The sequence below is a fragment of the Phalacrocorax aristotelis genome, chromosome 2 (genome assembly GCF_949628215.1).
Source record: "Phalacrocorax aristotelis chromosome 2, bGulAri2.1, whole genome shotgun sequence".
In the NCBI taxonomy this organism is placed as follows: domain Eukaryota; kingdom Metazoa; phylum Chordata; class Aves; order Suliformes; family Phalacrocoracidae; genus Phalacrocorax; species Phalacrocorax aristotelis.
Window position 1 is genome coordinate 117,368,437 of NC_134277.1, and position 20,467 is coordinate 117,388,903.

Genomic DNA, 20,467 nt, shown 5'->3' on the forward strand with positions numbered 1-20,467 from the left:
AAGGTAAGCTATAAACAAGTACCACAGCAACAGTGCCATGCATAAAGGGGCAGGCAACAGGAGGGCTGCTTTCTAATCAGTCCTCAAAGGAACCTGACACACAGAAGTGGCACTTGTTCTAATTTAAAGCTCTCACACTTACTTTACCTTGGCAAAATTTATAAACTAATAACTTCAGTAAACAGACTGGCACTCCAAACAGAAAAACAGAACCAACACAATGGTTCAGGCCTGCAGAGAAAGCAGCTTTCCCAGAAAGGTACTGTCTTCAACAATGAGACGAAACATTTGTTTGGGGGCCAGTCTTATGGTCCCTGATGTTCAGTAACAGTTTTGTACCATACCATTAGCATCAGCAAGATGTGTACTGTCACTTCACTGTGGTCTATAGTCTATTGTCCCTGCAAATGTTTTCAGCATCTTAAGGCATTTTACGCCTCTGTATATTTGTGTTCTGGTCAGCTCAACCAAAGAAATACTTCTGGATTTGAAGGACCCTACTCTGGGGATATGGCTTTCCCTTAAAGCGTCATTAAATTGTCAGGGCAATCTGCTTTCAAAATGTCAGTTTAAAAACATATTTAAGATTTGCAATTAAAGCTCATGTTCTTTCTCATCGCTTATTTTTGCTTCTCAGTAACTGTTAAAAACTCCAAAAATTATACTGTTCTCCATTTATATACATGAAGAAAAAAAAGAAAGCTAGAAAGCAATATGGGCTCAGCAGAAAACCTCTGTAACACATGCAGCACAATATTGGAATTTTTTTTTGTTATATCCTAAACTGTACCACTTTGTAGAAAGTTTCTTTTCAAATCAAAGCAGTACTACAGTAAAACAACTGCAGGCAAAATTTCTAAGACACAACGCAGTTTGTGTCAGAACGCTCATCACTTCAGGCTGACCTGTCAAACTATCTTGGGGAACACGGTAAAAAGGCAAATCTGCAAGCTGGTAAGAAACTTTTAAATGATAAAAAGTACACCTTGATAACAAACCACAGAATGCTGTGCAGCGTTAACTGAGCTGTACTGATGCTTAGAGCAGATGCGCATCCCTTCCTACTGCTTACAGGCACACCTGCTCAGGCTGTGCTCCTAAGACCGCTGAGAGGGAGCCAGCGCTTTGAGGCTTGGACAGAAGAAACCAAACAAATAATCTGTGCTCAGGTGAGTGATGTGGAATAGAGATGCGAATTTAGTGCAATACACAGATAGTTGCCATCAGCAATAGAGCTACGTTGTAAATTTGATAGGGGTGAAGTCAGCAAGATGACATTTTGGAACACTGGTAGGCAATTTCTGGCACCTACATTTTTCAGGAGATTCTCAGCACCTTGCAGAATCTGACTGTCGCACCCAACCTACTTCCTTAGGGGACCCAGTATGGTCTCAGGGTGCCTCTTTTTAGGCATCAGGGATTAACATTTTGGCCACAAGGCTTTTCCAGAAACTAACACAGTTGTCAAGACAGTCTACAGAACTCACCAGAGAATAATTTCTAAGGGGTTTTGAAATCACCACTTTTCATAGCTATATTTCTGTATTAATGTCTGCACAACAGTTCAACATCTGCAGAGACTTAGTATTCTCTGCTAAATTGTGTACATTTTCAGACCAATTCCTATAGAACTACTGTATATTTTTGTAAATCCATGCGGCCTAAACATTCAAATCTTGGGCCACCATAGCCCTCAGTGCACATTAGAGCATTCATAAGGCTGCCCAAACTTATACCAGTTCTTAATAGCCCCCATGGGATTGTTATATCAATTAAAAATCCCTGGAATTCATTGGAGTCTGAGACTCGCCTGTGAGGACCAAAAGGGAGTGATACAGAACCAGCTAGCAAAATAAACAGGAATTGCTGTGTACTAAGGGAATCCTTGGCTGTCTGACTAAGGTACCTTTTATACTGGCAGGGGATGCAAATTGGAGCCCGAGGATCTGCACTTTCATTTTCAAAGCACTTTGCAAACATCAACCACTTCACCTTCACACCATTGCTGCGAGGGAAGTAAATATGTACAGTTCCAGTATCCTCCGTTTTCTGGAGGTGCAAAGAAGCATAGGGCATTTTTATAGGCACAGTCTGTGTTCACACACAAAAGGGAGCTTTTGACAACCTCTTCCTTCGTGGGCAAATGAGTTTCCCAAGGCCACTGAGAGAACTGGTGGCAGAACAGGGATTACTGGAGAGATCCTGCTGCGTAGCCCAGTGCTAAGTCCACCCTGCTTGCCCTGCAACACACCGAAGCAACTTGCTGAATTCCAGCCATACACTGCTTTGCTGTAGAGGACAGATTATTGCATGTCATCCTCTATAATCTCTCCTGTAAGAGGGATTCTATACGCTTCCCCCCACAAATGGTGGCAAGGTTAGAGACAAGTTGTTTTTGCAAGGCTGAGATTAAAAATGGCTCTGTGTTTTGCTAAGCATTCCTCTGAAGCGTGGGCAGCGCGTGCATGTGTGTCTGAAAACGACCCCAATGAAAGGAAGGAATGAGAGATGCTAAACAATGCTGCGCAAAGTTGCAGACTGTTCGGCTACAGGCCAGAAAATGAATCCAATTTTTCATTCTGTCATTATAAATATTTCAGTGCAAATGGTACTGATTTTCTGCAACTGTGGTTAAGCAAAGGGCCTCCGAGTGAATATTTAAGGGGGAAAAAAAAAATAAAGAAGAAGAAGAGGGAAGGGAAAAAAAAGAAAGAGAAAGAAGAGGGAGGGGGGAAATTAAGGTTAGCAACCAATTAATTTCAAACTTTCGCTGTAAAAGATTCTGGGAAAAATTCTACAGTGATGCAGCGTGTGACTCAAAGAAGGAGGAAAAAACCCATTTACTCTGCTCTTCTTCTGACAGTTTCTCATAAAATATCTGCAGTCCATCTATCTTTTAGTACTCCAGGCTCCTCTGGAGAGCAGAAAATAGTAGTTTAAAGCTCACTTCAGTGCCAGTCTGCAGGAGATTGCTTTCCACAGGACCCCTGCTGATGGAGGCCTAGGGGAAGAGGCCCAGGAGTTATTCAATCAGTCCAAGGCTCTGGGGCGGCCGGGGCTCCTTTGAGGGCTGATTATAAAGCTGCCCTCCTGTTGCCTGCCTCCGAACAGAACGAAATGAGCAGCCTCTTGCTGAGCAGATTCTGCAAGAAGGAATTTCACCTGTCATGGAGTTTGTCAGAATTTCAGGATTTATCTTGGTGCAAAATTAATAAAATACCAACTAGGATTTCAGCCTGACTACTCAGCTGTGTCATCTCAAAGTGATCTTTCACCTAAGAAAACCTGGACACAGAGCTACTGAAGTCATTCTTGCCCTACTTTTGCTTGGGAGCTTTGGCAGGATGCTATGACTGAATAACAAAACGATTAGAGGTGGATTTCCTGACAATTACACCCAACGTCAAGCACTGGGTGGGTGCTACCGTCCTAATGCGTGACCTTCCACCTTACTCCTGTGGTTCCTAAATCTCCCTGGAATAAGCTAGGAATCTGAAATAGAAAAAGATAATTTCTGCAGTTTATAACCTACCAGGTCCCTTATGGCAGCACATCTGTTAAGTTCATACACTGGTATTCTAGGTCTGGATTTGATTTATAAGTTTTAAAGGAATACAAACAACAGACTACATAAGATTACATTCAGTGAAACACTGCAAATTAATATTGCTGTGACAGTCAAGTACATGGTCTTTTAACCATATTCTGAGTCTAATACTGTGGTAAGGTGCCAGGTTGATAAAGCATCGTCTCAAACCTCTGTGAACTGAGTTCAGTTCTTTAGAAGCTAGACAGCCTCACTGGTCTTCTGACAGTGCCTTACAGCAATAATAATAATAATAAAAAATCTCTGTACGCTACCTATTTAAGTAAGATCGTGCTAGCTTACAGCACTTGGTCACATGAATTTCAAGTCTCAGGTAGCATGAAAACAATTAACTTGCAGCCTGCAAGAGAGCTTTTCAGCTAAAAGAGATCAACTTTTAGAAAATGGAACAGTTGTCAGCTAAGCCATCTGATGGGTAAATAAATATTATTCAATTTGCATTGTTGGTTCAGATCTTGACATGGAGAAACAGAGATCCACTGTACAGCAAAATATGCACAGACTGGGAACAAAGATGCAATTGCCATTGATAGTTCTTATCCTACATTGTGGCAATTTCTGTACACTGTTCAAAGCTTTTTGCTGTTTGAAGTAACAAACCTACCTTTCTGTCTATTTGCTCGTCAGCATTTTCTAAGGAGAGCTTAAAACAAATGGTAGCATATCCCTCTCCTACCTCCTCACCCTTTAAATGACAATTCAACATTAATACACATCATAAAGCCACCTTTACCAGTCAGTAGTAGTCTGACAGTTTTAACACCAAGAGATCTCACAGTAAAGAGAGAGAGAAAGCACGCAAGTGAATGCACAGATGGTGGGAGGGGACACAGGGTGCTCTCAGCAGGCTACAGTAGAGATGCATTAACTCCACAGAGGGATAAGGGCTTCCCACCAGTACAGTCATGAATTATAACTGAGCATGGGAGTGAGTTCTTAGTGCCTGTCTCACAGCAAATATACTGTTCCATTTTCCTGCACAATCACCTTTCACCTTTACAAACGCAAAGCAAAGCAAAATGCACCACTAATATTTAACAATATCACAGGTTCTTTATATTACATAGCACACATCTATACACACAAAGTATGGGTGAAGCAGAGTATTCACTACAAAGAGTATCCCCAAGCAGATTTACACACCCGTGATCAGTGCCCGTGCCTAGCAATTCTGCTGCAAAATGAGACTGTAACAATACAGACAAACAACTAAAGCTTAGTAGAAAAGTGTGTAACTCAGCATTATTGGTTTATGAGAACTGAATCATCTCTTTCTCTCTTCCCTTGTTAACAGGGGGCCGGACACTCAATTTCAGCTTTGAACACAAAGGAAGCTCAACCAAAAAAAAAAATAATGAAAGCCTACAAAACCCCACTCTTTTTCTACTCAAAATCATATTTCAGCCTCAGTTTGATCAAAGCGTGGTGAACCTGACCCCGATAACAGGTAGAAAAACTAAACCTAAAAGCTGTGCCTCTTGGTCGGGGTTTTGTAATGAACAGCTCCAGTTGTGTAGCCATCCGCATCTGAATCTTTTTGACTAATAATGTTTGGAATGAAGCGATCTAATGATACTTTTTTTTACCAAAAAAAAAAAGAGAGAGAAAGAAAGAAAGAAAGAAAAAAAAGTCACCACTTTTGAGCCAAGATTGTTGTTTACTGGAGTTTCCTGGATGTGTCTCTTCATGAATCACTGACCACACCTTGTTTTCACAAACTATGTGCACCTCCTCCCTAGGGGAATTCATCCCCTCCCAACTTTCCTCCTACTCAATGAACCTATCAATGGAGAAAACTTGTTATTTTAGGCAGCTGAAAATTTGACCAGTTTTAAAGGATTCATTTACCATGCCTTTCACTTTCGTTTAAATCCTCAGTGTTCCTGTTCTAAATGACAGCACCGCAAGCACTGCTTTTAAGCACTATTCATCTTGCCTACCACATCTCAGCCTTTCACACAGAAGGCTGCTCTCTCTCCAACAATGGAGCCTTACTCCTTTATAGCTTGAGGGCAGAGACTGTTACTAGCTGTAGACTTGCTGCAAATATCACAATAAAGGATACAAATGTGAATTTCTCTTAAAATACAGGTTCAGCTGTGGAGGTACCTTGCTTTAGAAAACTCTGTCAAGAGCAAACAATATATCTTTCTCCAAAATGCACAGCAGCCACCCAGCTGAAACAGCGTTTTCAAATGATCTAACATGTCAATGGAATCAGGATGCTTGTGAATTTTATACTTTTCTCCACTTTGGGTCTCTAATCGATATTTTAGTTTCCTTCACACTTAATATACTCAGTCTTCATTTGGCAGCGTATCTTGTGGAATGTTAAAAACCCAAAGAACAAACATCCCCCCGCTCTCCAAATCCCTGGAGCTTGAGGAGATGCAGGGCTACCGAGCTAAGCTCTGTGATGGAAGAAGGTAGAGTTCAGACTACAGGTGGCAGGTTTGCTGCTACCAAGCCCCTTTACCTATGCTTTGGTACACCGAAACCATGGAGGGGTGAGGATGCTGGGGAATATGGGGGCCACGACAACCTTCTGCCAGTGCTGTGGAAGGAAGAGGGGGCAGATCTTGAGCAGCAAACTTTTAGTGATAGTGTTGTGCCATCACTCGTTGGGAAACCGCAGGAGCAGTGAAGAGTGGAGCCAGGAATGAAGAGCTTATTCATGGGGATGGAGTGAGGGGGGCCAGCAGCAGGGTGGGGGAAGGGAAGCAGATTTGCAGAACTGGCCATGAAGCTCCTCAGTACACCATAGCTGGATGCTTCATAAAGTCACACTGATGGCAGTCCCGGAGATGGCCATCTGTTGTCAGCTCTGGGCCAGATGAAAGATAATATAACGGCAGCTACTAGTAGCTAACAGCAGGGCAGTTGTAGGAAGGAATGCGTCCTAGAATGACGAAGTGGTGCTTCCTGTTTAGCACAGAAAATCAGTCATCGATATCAACTACATTAGCAAGAAATTAATGGATGGACAATTAAGAGAACTGAACTGATCTACCAGGGAAATTATTCAAATGCAAACAGAGTGCTTATTTATTCTGTTTACTCCAGGTGTATGAGCCAACTGATCTGACTAATGGCAAGGTGTAGGCTGAAACATTCAGGGCACAGATGATAAAACCTCATTTTCTGCAAAGGGCAGAATTCCATTTCTAATGATTATTTGTGGGTCAGGGAATATATTTACTGCTTTCCCTGCCCTCAGTCTACAGCAGGACTCCCTGATGTTCACAGAGGCTCATACAAGGACTGAGGTTAGAAATTGGCCTTTATGTAATAACTGAACTTCCCCTTATTATTATCATGATTTATTTTTACGAGTGCCTTATCATTATTATCAGCGTCACTCAGCAGAAAAAATGTTTGCCTTCCCAAGCACTATTATTTTTATCTTGTTTCTTTCTTTGCCCCGTGATCTCTTTTCTGCTTCTCTTCTACTCCTTGCCTTTCGTTTCCTTCCTTCTTCTGCCTTTCTGTGCATTTTCCTTTCTGCAGCAACTTCTGATTTGTTTCTTTAGGGTGAAAACTCACACACCATGCTGTTCCATTTGTAAAACAATCAGAAATCATGATATTAATGTTGACATGTAATGTCACTGATGTTTTAGAGTCAACACTTAAAAAAGACAAAGGAACAGTGGAGTTCATCGTCTGATCGCCATGGTTTCATGCTGCTTTCAGACTGGAGACAATGAACTTCACGTAACATATTTGCATGACAGTCTTTGCAGTCACAAGGATTATGAACTGTACTCTCTCACCGGATTCTGCAGAATCTATTTAATGTTGACCATACAAGGCAATAAGGAAAACAGATCCAAAGTATGGGTTAACCTTTTTTGTTGCTACTAATTTTTTCGAAACTAGATACCTATATTTTACAAAAAGAATCCAGACATACAAGAGCATGGAAGGAGTAGGCAGAATAGGGCCATAGATTCAAGCATATAAACATTTGGGTATGAGTCTGTCCCCCTTGAAAGAGACCGCATACATATTTTTGCTTATTTTTGTATGGGTACTTTGTGGGTGTAGCTCAGTACTTATTTTGGACAGTGTATTTAGCTTCCAATCCTTTGCCATTTCACTGTTCCTTAAGTCTGAATTTATTTTCAAGATTAAAATTTTTTATTTAAAGGAAATATTCATCACTTAACTGCTACATTCTCTTTGCCAATTAATTCTGTAATTTCATCAATAATATCACTCAAGCATCTGAAGAAAACAAACCCAATACTGTGATTCAATTGCTCCAGATTTTTAAGGAATGTTCTCTCAGGGAATGTATGAGAGATGTTGTGAACACATTGTTTTCTGCTTATTTAGAGGAGAAGGTGTGGAAAGTTTCACAGGTTGATTGTTGCATGTAGAGTTACAAGTATATGGAGTATGTGGAGACAAGTAAGAGCTGTTAATACTCAGCCCACCTTTGCCAAGCAATGTTTAGTGGAATCAAAATGGTGCCTGAAAAACTCTGGCACTTTGGGCTTGGTGGGCTTTGCAATGTTCTATAAATATTCATGAACTAACGAAGTACCCACAGGGAGTGTTTACATTTGAATAGGCCAATCAAAGGTGGGTGAACTCACAAGCTCCGAACCTGGAAATTTCTTATTTAGAAAAGAAATACCGCATGAAAACCTAATATGGCCGTAACACCCCTCAATCCCCAGGATGGAAGGGGCACTGGAAGGGAATTCAAAGGGTTTTTTTTTGCTATTTAAGCTTTGTTTGACATTGAAGCAAAAGACTTGTAGGGGAAACACTTTGAAGGTATGTCCTTAAAGAGCTAATGCATGAGTGCCTCCACCATGCTTCTCTTGATTGCCTTTTTGAGGGAATTTGCAAAGAAAATAATTCTCCCTTCTAGGGAAAGAAGTCTCAAGTCTCAGAAACACAAGCCTGAATTTTTTAAACCTTGGAAGACATGGAAAAATACTCAGTGCACATACTGGTGCATGCTAATATCCATATATCTATCTGAAACAGAAAGCACAGTAAGGGTTCAGGAAAAAAAGCACTTGAACTAATAATACTTGCCGTGCATGCAGCTCTATCTCATTCCCTCAAAACATAAGCATTAATTACAGTCCTAGTATCTCTGGTACACATATTATTATCATCATCCTCACTCATGAGATGGAGAACATTCATGGCTAAGTGGAGCAAGGTAGCACCAGACCTTGCAACTGAATCCAGCTCTTCTGACTCTGAGGCATTTGCCCTGACAAAAGCAATCTGATTGCTTGCTAAGGACTAAGGCCAACATTACTGAGTCTGGTGCCTGTATTTAGGCATCAAAAGTGTTTTGCTGAAACCTTAAATGAGGCTATGGCTGCTCAGCACCTATGCTTTATCAAGGTTCCTAACTTCAGGCATTTATGACCTGCCTTCCTGATGCACTCAGCACCAGCGTCTTGCACTGGCCTTAACTGAAGCTGGAGGTGCTCAGCACCCTCTCAGAAATAGGCCATTGAGTTTGAAAATGTTGGCCTAAAGCTTTGATTGTTAATTGGATTTCAGGTAGGCTTCTTTTTAAGAAGAGCTGACAAAGTTATTCCCTGCTGGCTCCTGGCCTTTGGGGCCTAGAAAGCCAGCATCTGAGTTCCACTCCTCACCCTAAGAGTTTCGGGACCTAGAAATGCCAGAGCTAATCTCCAACTTCACTTAAAAAAATGTTTTGAGGCCTTTTCTTCGGGAGAAAAACATCCTTGAAAATCTAACTTCACCCGCAGGTTTGAAAGTTTTGTCCCTGTTTTTGTGTAAAGAGTATAAATTATTCATAGTCTCCCCTGCTGTCATGGAAGGCTCACCGTTGGGACCTACATGATACACAGACTCAACTGCTGCGGGGGCCTTGGCAAAACAATCCTATATGGAAGTAGCGGTGCCACTGCTGCTGTGGCTGATGCTAGTCCCAAACCAATCTTTCCCAGCTGGCCCAGAAGGCCTCTGCCACAAGGAGACAACCCCAGCCCAGGTTAATTAGCAGTCTCCTCTAGCTGACCCCCAAATGAGAGAATATAGTGTTTGAATCCCAGATCTGCTACTGTCTCCACTAAAGGTCTCAGTCAAGTCTTTTAGTTCTTGAAATATCCTAGAGCTTGCTTAGTTCTGCACTGGCTCAGGTCAAGGGTATTTTAAAGGCTGTTTTAAAATGTTGAGATCTTTGGAAGGATTTTACCGTGCACAGATCTTTAGAAAGTTTAACCCTTAAAGAAATGAGGAAGAAACTGGAAGATGAGTTTCAACATTCCTAACCTGGGAACATGAAAATCTTAAAACTGGACATCCAGAGAGGGACACACATAAAGCTACATAAATCTTCTGGAGACTTCTATGTTGCCCCTGCCCTGCTCTGCTTCAGCTGCTTGCACCGGGAGCTGCGATTGTTCTCCTGCCGTTTGAAGCGACATGAGTAACATCTGCTATGAGCGCTTCATTCTTTCTTTCATCCTTTCCCTGGGGAAGGAACTGTGTGTTTTGTTTTGGAAGAGCTCTGTTGTGGGTTGGGATTTTGGGGAAGGTTTAGAAATCTACATGCAGGTACATGTTTATATGAGAGAAGGGAGCCTTTGGCACCTCTAGGTGCACTCTACTTAAGAGGCATAAATTGAGGACATTCATGGTAATACTTAACTGCTGTGGAAGTCTGTTCCGTGCTCCCAGGCCAGCCCGTGAGAAAGTTCTAGCTCCCGTGCAAGCAAGCTTCAGCTCTTTAATAAAAACACTCACCAAGCAGGGCTGTCAACTACCTCATTGTTACCAAATGGGAAGAACTTTTCAGGTGATCTCTGACACGTGCTGGACCCAGTCCACCAAGACTATTAAGGACTGAGTCTTAGAGCACAACTGGACAAACATGTAGGAAGGCAGTGTAGACAGCAAGAGAGCAGGCTGAATATGCTCCTGGTCTCTTTTGCTGCTGAGGAACAGTGCTGCAGCTCTCTATTAGGTGGAACGTCCTACAGACTGATGGCTTCATGTCCAGCTATTCTGCACTGATGGAGTCCAGACCAGAAACAGCAAGGGTGTGAATCACTGAGGCCAGGTCCCTTTCAAACAGGATGGGAAGGAACTGCTGATCCAATTATTTCTTGCCATAGTTTCCATGTCTGTAAAGCGGGGACACTTAACTTCACCGGGGCAACTAATTCTTAGCCACAAAATGTTAAGAAATTGCTGTAATTCACTGAAAGGAGATATAATTTTTGTACTGGGCAAAATGGTCCTGAGAGGCCATGTAATCTTGGCTAGTATCATATTCAGAACTAACTCCCACCACTGATAAAACACTGATAAAACCTGTACAATTATTCAGCAGGTCTACTGGACATTGGTACCTCTCTGATCCAGCAACATATAAAGAAAAATGTAAAATTAATCCATTCACTCTGGGTAGCACCCCACAAGACTGTCTTACTCCTCCCCATAAATGCCACGATACATTGTGTTGACTATGGAAGTAACACTAGGACTGGGAATAGGAAAGGAATGACTACTCCTCATCAGGGACAAGGGAAGCACAAACAACTGTTCAAATACCTAAGCCTAAGTCCAAAGACAAAGGCAAAAGAAAGACGCACTGGAAATAGCATGAGGACAAGAAAGAGAAGTTTTAATAGCCACAAATTACTTTATCATAATTTAAAGAAAATTCAATATTAAGTTAAATTAACGATAAGTTTCTTTGCTTCCTTATTGATTAAAGGTTCATTATTATGCATGATGGATGGAGAAGACTGGTTTGGTTATATCCACCCTGCACAGAGAATTGTGTGGTCATTCTCCAGGTGTTCAGTTAGAAAAGTTTCAATTTTTAGGACACATTTAGGCACCCTATAAGTACACCTACCTCACAGCTTCCTTATCTGATACCTAGATGGGTTATATTTTTGATTTTAAAGATTGTTACAAGCCTATTTCTGAAAAGCCCTTATTGTATTAGGCAATACAATATTAAAAGCTTTCCATTCTAAAGAATAAACATTTTTAGGGACATACTTTTTCAACTCCATTTCAGAAGCATAAATACACCTCATAGCCTTTTGAACATGAAAGTATGAAATTTCACAAGTCAGAAGGCTCTTAAAACATACACTTCTAACTGTTACAGAAGGTTTCCATTTGCTTCCTTTCTATGGAGGTAGTATCTCCAAAAAATTAAAGGTGGTCTAATAGCTATGGAGCACAAAGACATTTCAAGGAAGTCTCAAAGGTGGGAGAAGAGCGAGCTATGGAGATGATCTTAAAACAAAGAGCAAATTCCTGTAAAGTCTCATTATTTCAACTTAAAGGTTGAATAATACATTGCAGGTTTGATTTTCACGACTGGTCATTTACTCTCTGTTCTCACCAGAATGTGGTCCTATGGGATTGTCTTGCATTCCTACCAGGGGGTTGGCAACATTTAAAGAGAGTACTACTTGTTTTTTGCTTTGAGAAGATTGGTAATGAGGGGACAGTAACTTCCCCAAGGTGAGATGAACGTAGTGTATGGGGATTCCTATGTTCCTCTAGCCTATTCTTCCTGGAACAGGAGTCAGAAAATGCTAAGCGAAGAACTGCACTGGGCAAAACACCAAGTTAATCATCATTATAATGCATTTATTTGCTGTAACCCTGAATTAATTCCCTTTAATTATCAGCTGTACTATACGTGTGGATAGGGCTTCTGTGCTATTGTGTTCTGCTTTGCTCTACCTTGTTCATGTTCTTACTCTGCACTACAGCTGTGGCGTGCTGTCCATGGCTTCTAATCTGAGATGATAGCATCTCTCATGCATGGGAGATGCACTTTAAATGCATGTTTAAATTAAAAGCAAGGAACCATTCCTGATAGAGGGAATAAATACACTGTTATGCTGCAAGCCCCAACAAAAACCACAGTAATGTGAAAGGACAGAGAAATATAACCTGGAGGCTAGTTGCCAAAGATTCCACTGCTTCAGCTGGTAGATAGCCCAAACAAAGCAATGCCTCCTAGAAAAGGTTTTAAATGAGAGTGGGCTTGAGATCAATGTATTTTCACCAAAAGCAGACTCCAAAGGTCAGTACCTACTGCTCTGCTTAAGTGCTTCGCTGCCCTTTCACCAGCCTGGGTAGATAACTGGAGGTGAGAGCAGAAAGCCAGTGATTCCAACAAATAAATGCAAATGGCATGATGGTACTGCATTTTTTTAAACATAATGCATTCTCAACTGGGGTGGGGGTACCCAAGTTAATTAAAATAATAAACATAATGAATTAAGTGAACATGAAAATTAATACCTTTTCCTTTTTGCAAGTGGAGATAAGCCAGAGAGAGCCTGTCTCTAAGGGTATGGAGATGTGGTCTATTAAGAGCCTTCTGCAGCCTGGAACAACCAACACACTGATTGTCACTGAGCCAATGTAGAGCATAATTTGTCCCTCAGTAGTGACATCCATTTGTGCCCTTTACTAGAAAACCAGGTGCCTCTGTTATGCTGAAGTTCTAATGAACTAGGCTTAGATGGAGGGAGCAAAATCTTGCCCTCAGTCTTGGGCAGGGATGAATGGAGTTGAGTGGAAAACCACATGCTTTAATTATAATGAAAAAGCTGAACGCAGCTGCTTGGTACTCCGTGTATTCTGAAATAAGAGCGCAGTTTAGGTGGGACAGACTAGTAAGGAAGTGATTGTACATGTCACAACTACACCTGGATCTCTGTATATTTTGCATCTTCAGAACTGAGTTACCTATTCTGCCTTTTTAAAATCCAATCTGAATTCTGCTGTTAAAACTAATTTCTATCCTCTTGTTCCCATTTCTTTCGTTTCATAATTGTCTTTTGCATACCTGTACCTTCTCTCTTGATTAGGTTGGCTGTTTTTTTTTTCCCTTTCGGTACTTCTTCCCTAGTAATAGGGAACTGCTCATATCCCTACTTCTCCCTACTTCCTCATTTTGTTTAACCAGTGATGAACAACAGAATTTGTGAAAATCAGTAAGCCAAAAGTATTTAAATATTTTTTTCCTGACAAAGCACTTTCACCTTATTGGAAACACTTTGCAAAAAAGAACCAACAAGTATTTTGACCAAAAAAGGCAAAAAAAGGTCCTTCCACAAAAACCATGTTGTGAAAGAAACACATACACCAAAGTTAATTTCTGACCTTTCCTCATTCCGCTCAGTTTCTCCTTTGTTTTTCCCACAAGTCCAATAAATTTCTACAGAACCCAGACCATTTTCTGACTTCAAAACTCAATCTTCCCTCTTCCTGTCCATCACTATGTATGACTGTCTTTTTTCCCCTAAACATCCACCTTTTTATTTCCTTTTCTATGTCCTCCTCTTCCACTTTGGGTCAGCGCTTCTGTGCAATACCTGGTATGGACACTAAATGAAACAGATTTGGATCTATTAAAAATAGGAGAGAGATACAGCACAGGCACCTTGGAATGTTACTGGTATGATACTGCAGGTAATACAGGAGCTCCCATAACCTACGGGTCCACCAAGAAAGAGGCAGGGAAGGCTACCAGAAAGGCTTGATTCCATACTGTTTCAATGCAGAACACAATCGCCGAACACAGTGACTTAAGGGACAGGGGGCAATGGCAGCAAGCTCCTGCCCAGCACAGCAGGCGTGTCTCTTCTCTGACTACCCCACCTTCCCAGGTGTGTAATAGGTATGAGGCTCTGCAAGTGGAACCGAACAATAACAAGGACAATGGTTCATCTAGCTTGGAGATGTTGCCGCCGTTAAGTTGGCCTAGGCCCTGCATCAAAACTGCTTCCATAAAGAAAAAAAGATGGGTCACTGTCCTAGGAGACTCCCTTCTGAAGGGAACAGAAGGCCCAATATGTGACCGGACACACTTCTTAGCATCTGCTGCCTCCCTGGAGCCTGGGTTAAAGATGTGAAGAGAAAGCTTCCTGCCCTGGTACAGCCCTCAGACCACATTCCACCCGAGGGTGTTGAGAGAGCTGTCTGACGTCATTGCGAGGCTACTCTCCATAATCTTCGACAAGTCATGGAGAATGGGGGATGTCCCAGAGGACTGGAGGAAGGCAAATGTTACCCCTATCTACAAGAAGGGCTCAAGGGAGGATCCAGGTAATTATAGACCCATCAGTCTTACTTCAATCCCTGGAAAAGTTATGGAACGAATCCTCCTGGGGGCCATCACAAGTCAAATGAAGCACGTGATTGGGAAAAGCCAACATGGCTTCACCAAAGGCACATTGACAAACCTGGTGGCCTTCTACGACAAAGTGTCTTGCCTGGTTGACATGGGGTGGGCGGTGGACATTGTCTACCTGAACTTCTCCAAGGTTTTTGATAAATGCGTTATGGCCTAGACAAGTGGTCTGTGCAGTGTGTGTGGATCCCTTATGAGGATGTTGAATAACATTGGGCCCAATATTGATCACTGGGGGACCCCACTTGTGACAGGTGGCCACTTTGAAAAAGAGATATCTACCACCACCCTTTGGGTGCGGTGTGTCCAGTTGCAAGGAATGATGAAGGAAGAAGCAGGAAAAGCCAACAGATCAACACCTGGCTCTGAGTCTGGTGTCACCCACAGCATTTTGGGTTTTTTGATCGTCGGTTTATGCGACACCAGGCCTGCTGGCAACAGATGAGGTACACCTGGCTCAAAGGGGGAAAAGGATCTTCGCATAGGAGTTAGTAGGGCTCACTGAAAGAGCTTTAAACTAGATTTGAAGGGGAAAAGGGATAAAACCGGGCTGACTAGAGATAAGTTTGAGGGACAATGTGCTAGTGACGTCCTTTGGTCTGCCATCTTAGTGGAGGTAGGGGATGGAGATCCATGCGGCAGCAAAGACACGAGGGTTATGAATGTGTTAGAAACCATGGAAGCACCTGAGAATGGTCATGTAGGAATTAGGGCTTCTCCCTGCAAAAACGTGCCAGGATCAATAGCCCAACTGAAGTGCACCTACACCAATGCTTGCAGCATGGCAACAAACAGGAGGAGCCGGAGCCACTGCGCGGCAGGAAAACTATGATATAGCGGCCATCATGGAAACATGGTGGGATGACTCGCACAACTGCAGTGCTGCAATAGATGGCTATAAACTCTTCAGAAGGGATAGGCAAGAAAGGAGAGGTGGTGGGGTAGCCCTGTACATTAGGAAGTACTTTGATTGTCCAGAGCTTAATGATGGTGACAGTAAGATTGAGTGTTTATGGGTAAGAACCAGGGCGAAGGTCAAGAAGGCAGATATCATGGTGGGAGTCTGTTATAGACCACCCGACCAGGATGAAGAGGCAGACAAAATATTGTATAAACAGCTGGGAGAATTGTCACAATCGCTAGCCCTTGTTCTCATGGGGGACTTCAACTTACCAGATGTCCGCTGGAAATACAATACAGCAGAGAGGAAACAGTCTAGGAGGTTCCTGGAGTGTGTGGAAGGTAACTTCCTGACACAGCTGGTGAGTGAGCCTACTAGGGAAGATGTCCCGCTGGACCTGTTGTTTGTGAACACAGAAGGACCTGTGGATGACGGGATTGTTGGAGGCTGCCTGGGGTATAGTGATCACAAGGTGGGGGGAAGGTCAGCAGAACTGCTACCTTAGACTTCCAGAGGGCAGACTTCGGCCTGTTTAGGAGCCTGGTTGACAGAGTCCTGTGGGAGGCAGTACTGAAGGGCAAAGGAATCCAGGAAGGCTGCACATTCTTCAAGAAAGAAATCTTAAAGACAAAAGAGAAGGCCATCCCCATGTGCTGAAAGATGAGCCAGCATGGAAGAACACTGGCCTGGCTGAACAGATTGCTTTGGCTGGAAGTCAGGAAAAAAAAGGAGTTTATGACCTTTGGAAGAAGGGGCAGGCAACTCAGGAGGACTAGAAGGATGCTGTGAGGTTATGAAGGGAGAAAATGAGAAGGGCCAAAGCCCAGCTAGAACTTAATCTGGCTACTGCAGTAAAAGACAATAAAAATGTTTCTATAAATACATTAGCAACAAAAGAAGGGCTAAGGAGAATCTTCTTCTTCTATTGGATGTGGGGGGAAACACAGTGACAAGAGATGAGGAAAAGGTTGTGGTATTTAATGCCTTCTTTGCCTCAGTCTTTAATAGTAAGACTAGTTGTTCTCTGGGTACCCAGCCCCCTGAGCTGGAAGACAGGAATGGGGAGCAGAATGAAATCCCCATAATCCAAGTGGGAATGGTTAGTGACCACTTTTAGACACACACAAGTCTATGGGGCCAGATGGGATCCACGCATGGGTACTGAGAGAGCTGGTGGAAGTACCAACCCACGTTCAATCCTTTATCAGCACTCCTGGCTAACCGGGGAGGTCCTCAGTTGGCTGGAGGTTAGCAAATGTGACACCCATCTACAAGAAGGGCCAGAAGGAGGATCTGGAGAACTATAGGCCAGTCAGTCTGACCTTGGTGCCGTGGAAGGCTATGGTACGGTTCATCTTGAGTGCCATCATGTAGCACATACAGGACAACCAAGTGATCAGGCCTAGTCAGCAGGGGTTTATGAGAGGCAGGTCCCGCCCGACCAACCTGATCTCCTTCTATAACAACGTGACCTGCCTAGTGGATGAGGGAAAGGCTGTGAATGTTTTTTATCTGGACTTTAGTAAAGCCTTTGACCCCATTTCCCACAGCATTCTCCTGGGGAAATGGGCTGCTCGTGGCTTGGACGGAGGCACTCTCTGCTGGGTAAAAAACTGGCTGGATGGCTGAGCCCAGAGAGTTGTGGTGAACGGAGCTAAATACAGTTCATGGCCAGACATGATCAGTATTACCCAATGCTCAGTGTTGGGGCCAGTTCTCTTTAAAATCTTTATTGACCATCTGGATGAGGGGATCCAGTGCACCCTCAGTAAGTTTGTAGAAAACACCAAATTGGGTGGGAGTGTTGATCTGCTTGAGGGTAAGAAGTCTGTACAGAGGGATCTGGACAGGCTGGATTGATGGGCCAAGGCCAACTGCATGAGGCTCAGCAAGGCTGAGTGCTGGGTCCTGCACTTCTGTCACAACAACCCCATGCAACGCTACAGGCTTGGGGAAGAGTGGCTGGAGAGCTGCCTGGCAGAGGACTGGGGGTGTTGGTTGACAGACAGCTGAACATGAGCCAGCAGTGTGCCCAGGTGGGCAAGAAGGCCAACAGCATCCTGGCTTGTATCAGGAACAGTGTGGCCAGCAAGAGTAGGGAACTGATTGTCCCCCAGTACTCGGCACTGGTGAGGCTGCACCTCAAATACTGTGTTCAGTTTTGGGCCCCTCACTACAAGAAAGACACTGAGTTGCTGGAGCATGTCCAGAGAAGGGCAACGAAGCTGGTGAAGAGTCTGGAGAGCAAGTCTTATGAGGAGCAGCTAAAGGAGACTAGAAAAGAGGAGGCTGAGGGGAGACCTTATCGCTCTCTATGACTACCTGAAAGGAGGTTGTAGCAAGGTGGGTGTTGGTCTCTTTTCCCAGGCAACAAGTGATAGGAAGAGAGGAAATGGCCTCAGGTTGTGCCAGGGGAGGTTTAGATTGGATATTAGGAAAAATTTCTTCACCAGAAGGGTTGTCAAGCATTGGAACAGGCTGCCCAGGGAAGTAGAGTCACCGTCCCTGGAGGTATTTAAAGGGTGTGTAGACATGGGGCTTAGGGACATGGTTCCATGGTGGACTTGGCAGCACTAGGTTAATGGTTGGACTTGATGATCTTAAGGGTCTTTTCCAACCTAAATGATTCTATGGTTCTATGAAATTAGGAGAGAGAAAATGCAGTGCAATTGATGTAAATACCAATCTCTCACACAATGAATTCAGCATAGTTTAAATGCTCCTATTTCTTTTTTCTCTGAAGAAATATTTCATATTGCCATGCCAAACATTAATAACCAGGTTTTCAGCATGTAAAGGTTTCAGTAAGTGAAATACCAAATGGGCATACATGTGCACAGGCCTCACTAGCTGGTGATGAGATGAAGTCCAGCTCTGGTCCAAAGCAAAATCAATTGTGGATACTTTGGTCAAAGGACTTAAGGATGGGGGCCCATGCTATAAAAAACTACCTAAAAACCTGAAATGCTGAAAAATCTCTTCATTCCAAATAAAATCACATGGCAGATGGTGTAGGAAAGGCCTTACTGTACAAATACTTTTCCTTGTTCCACCCTTATAGACCCTCAGAGACCCTGATAATTTTTCATCTGTCAACCTGTCTTAATACTTCAACTAAAATAATTTAGAAACAATCTTCTGCTGCTCTCTCAAAGTGTAACACCACATCAGGAATAATACACTACCACTTCTCACTGCAAGAAAAGCAGCACAGAATGTTAATATATAGTAAGTAATCCCTTCATCCAAAATTGTTTTCAGATCTTGTTCAACATTTATTTCTTCCTCTCTGTCCTTTTGTTTACCATTAGTAACAGTATCATTACAAGTCATCATCATTACTCAGGCATCGGAACAGGCTGCCCAGAGAGCAGCCCTGCAGGTATACAAAAAACGTGTAGATGTGGCACTTAAGGGCATGATTTAGGAGACACAGTAGTGTTGGGTTGACGGTTGGACTTGATGATCCTAGAGGTCTTTTCCAACCTTAATAATTCTATGATTCTATGATAAGTCTGACAACAGAACACAAGAAGACAGTGTACCATTCATTTGACCTATTATTTTTTTTCCTCACAAAGTTAGTATTTATGGGAAATGGCCAGCAGGTAAACCAAGATAAATTCTGTCTACTTCCCCTCTTTCCCACCTTGCTGCATCCCTACACTCCTACTTCAGTGCTTAACTTTTCACATTTGGAGACAAAAGAATATGCTTATTTTCCATTTTACTGCTTGAGTAAATGTTTATGGATATCAAACAGAATAGGATGCCCATTTCTCTCTCCTCAAGAACATCTTGAGATGCAACAACCTACAGAGCAAGAATCCAAAGATGACTCCCAAAATTCAGGTCTGTACCAGGTGGCTTTCTGCCAGCACCTTTTTGAAGCAGCATGGGTTGAACCACCTGCAATTTCTCTCATCCTTCCCTCATTCCCATCCTGATGGTAAGCAAGTATCATAGGAGGTCATGGCAATTAAAGCTTTGAACTCAGCTATCAAATACATAATGCTATTATAACCCCCAGGTAACAAGTGTGGTACCTGCAGCTCTGTTTGGAAGAAGAACTTCTGTGGACACTGTGTGCAGTCATAGATCTTGTCCTCTTGTCCATGGGCTGAGAAAATATGCTGCTGCAACTTGTTTGCTTGGACAAACACTGGAATATTAGACAAACAATAAGCTTTTCATTACTTCATATTGCAGGTGAAGAGTTTTTTATAAGCAATTTCCCATTAACAGTCAGCAATTCCAAGAGGTAAAATTAGGCTGGTGCACTCTGATTTCACATTCTACTGTTGCTATAATGGGTACCAATGAACACTGTTTATCTACAAAGTGTGATTCTTCTTCTAAAATGAATGAATTGAAACAGATAAACAAAGAAAAGAAATAGACCCTAACAGGACAACCAATGAAGATTTCAAATTTAAAGAATTTAAAAATGCCATTTTCTTTTCAGAATTATTTCTTTATGTTTACTGCACTTTGCTTGAACACACACAAAACTTACTTCCTAGCAACCAACAGGTTTGAAAAGCACAGATGCCAAAGTCCTGTTTATTCTGTGTGCCTAAAGTTAAAGCTAACAAACAGCTCTGTATTTAAATGTGTTCATGCTAAAAATTATATCCCACAGCTACACTGGGGCAATGTCTATAAACGTGAAACAGAACTGCAGGTAAATTCTCTTTAGATACTTTAAGATCAACTCTGCCTACACACTGAATGCAAGGGTTTCAATAATATAAACATGTTCAATTTTAATGACTACAAA

The 20,467-nt window shown here is 42.5% G+C and overlaps 1 protein-coding gene across 9 annotated transcripts in view; it reads right to left on the minus strand.

Moving 5' to 3' along the window:
- Positions 1-20,467, minus strand: part of ZNF521 (zinc finger protein 521) — a 237,129-nt gene that overhangs the window by 12,312 nt on the left and 204,350 nt on the right. For all 9 annotated transcript variants that reach the window (XM_075084890.1, XM_075084889.1, XM_075084883.1 and 6 more), the window contains one exon: positions 19,734-19,849. In XM_075084890.1, coding sequence (XP_074940991.1) covers positions 19,734-19,849 — 116 coding nt within the window. The remainder of the gene's footprint in view (positions 1-19,733; positions 19,850-20,467) is intronic.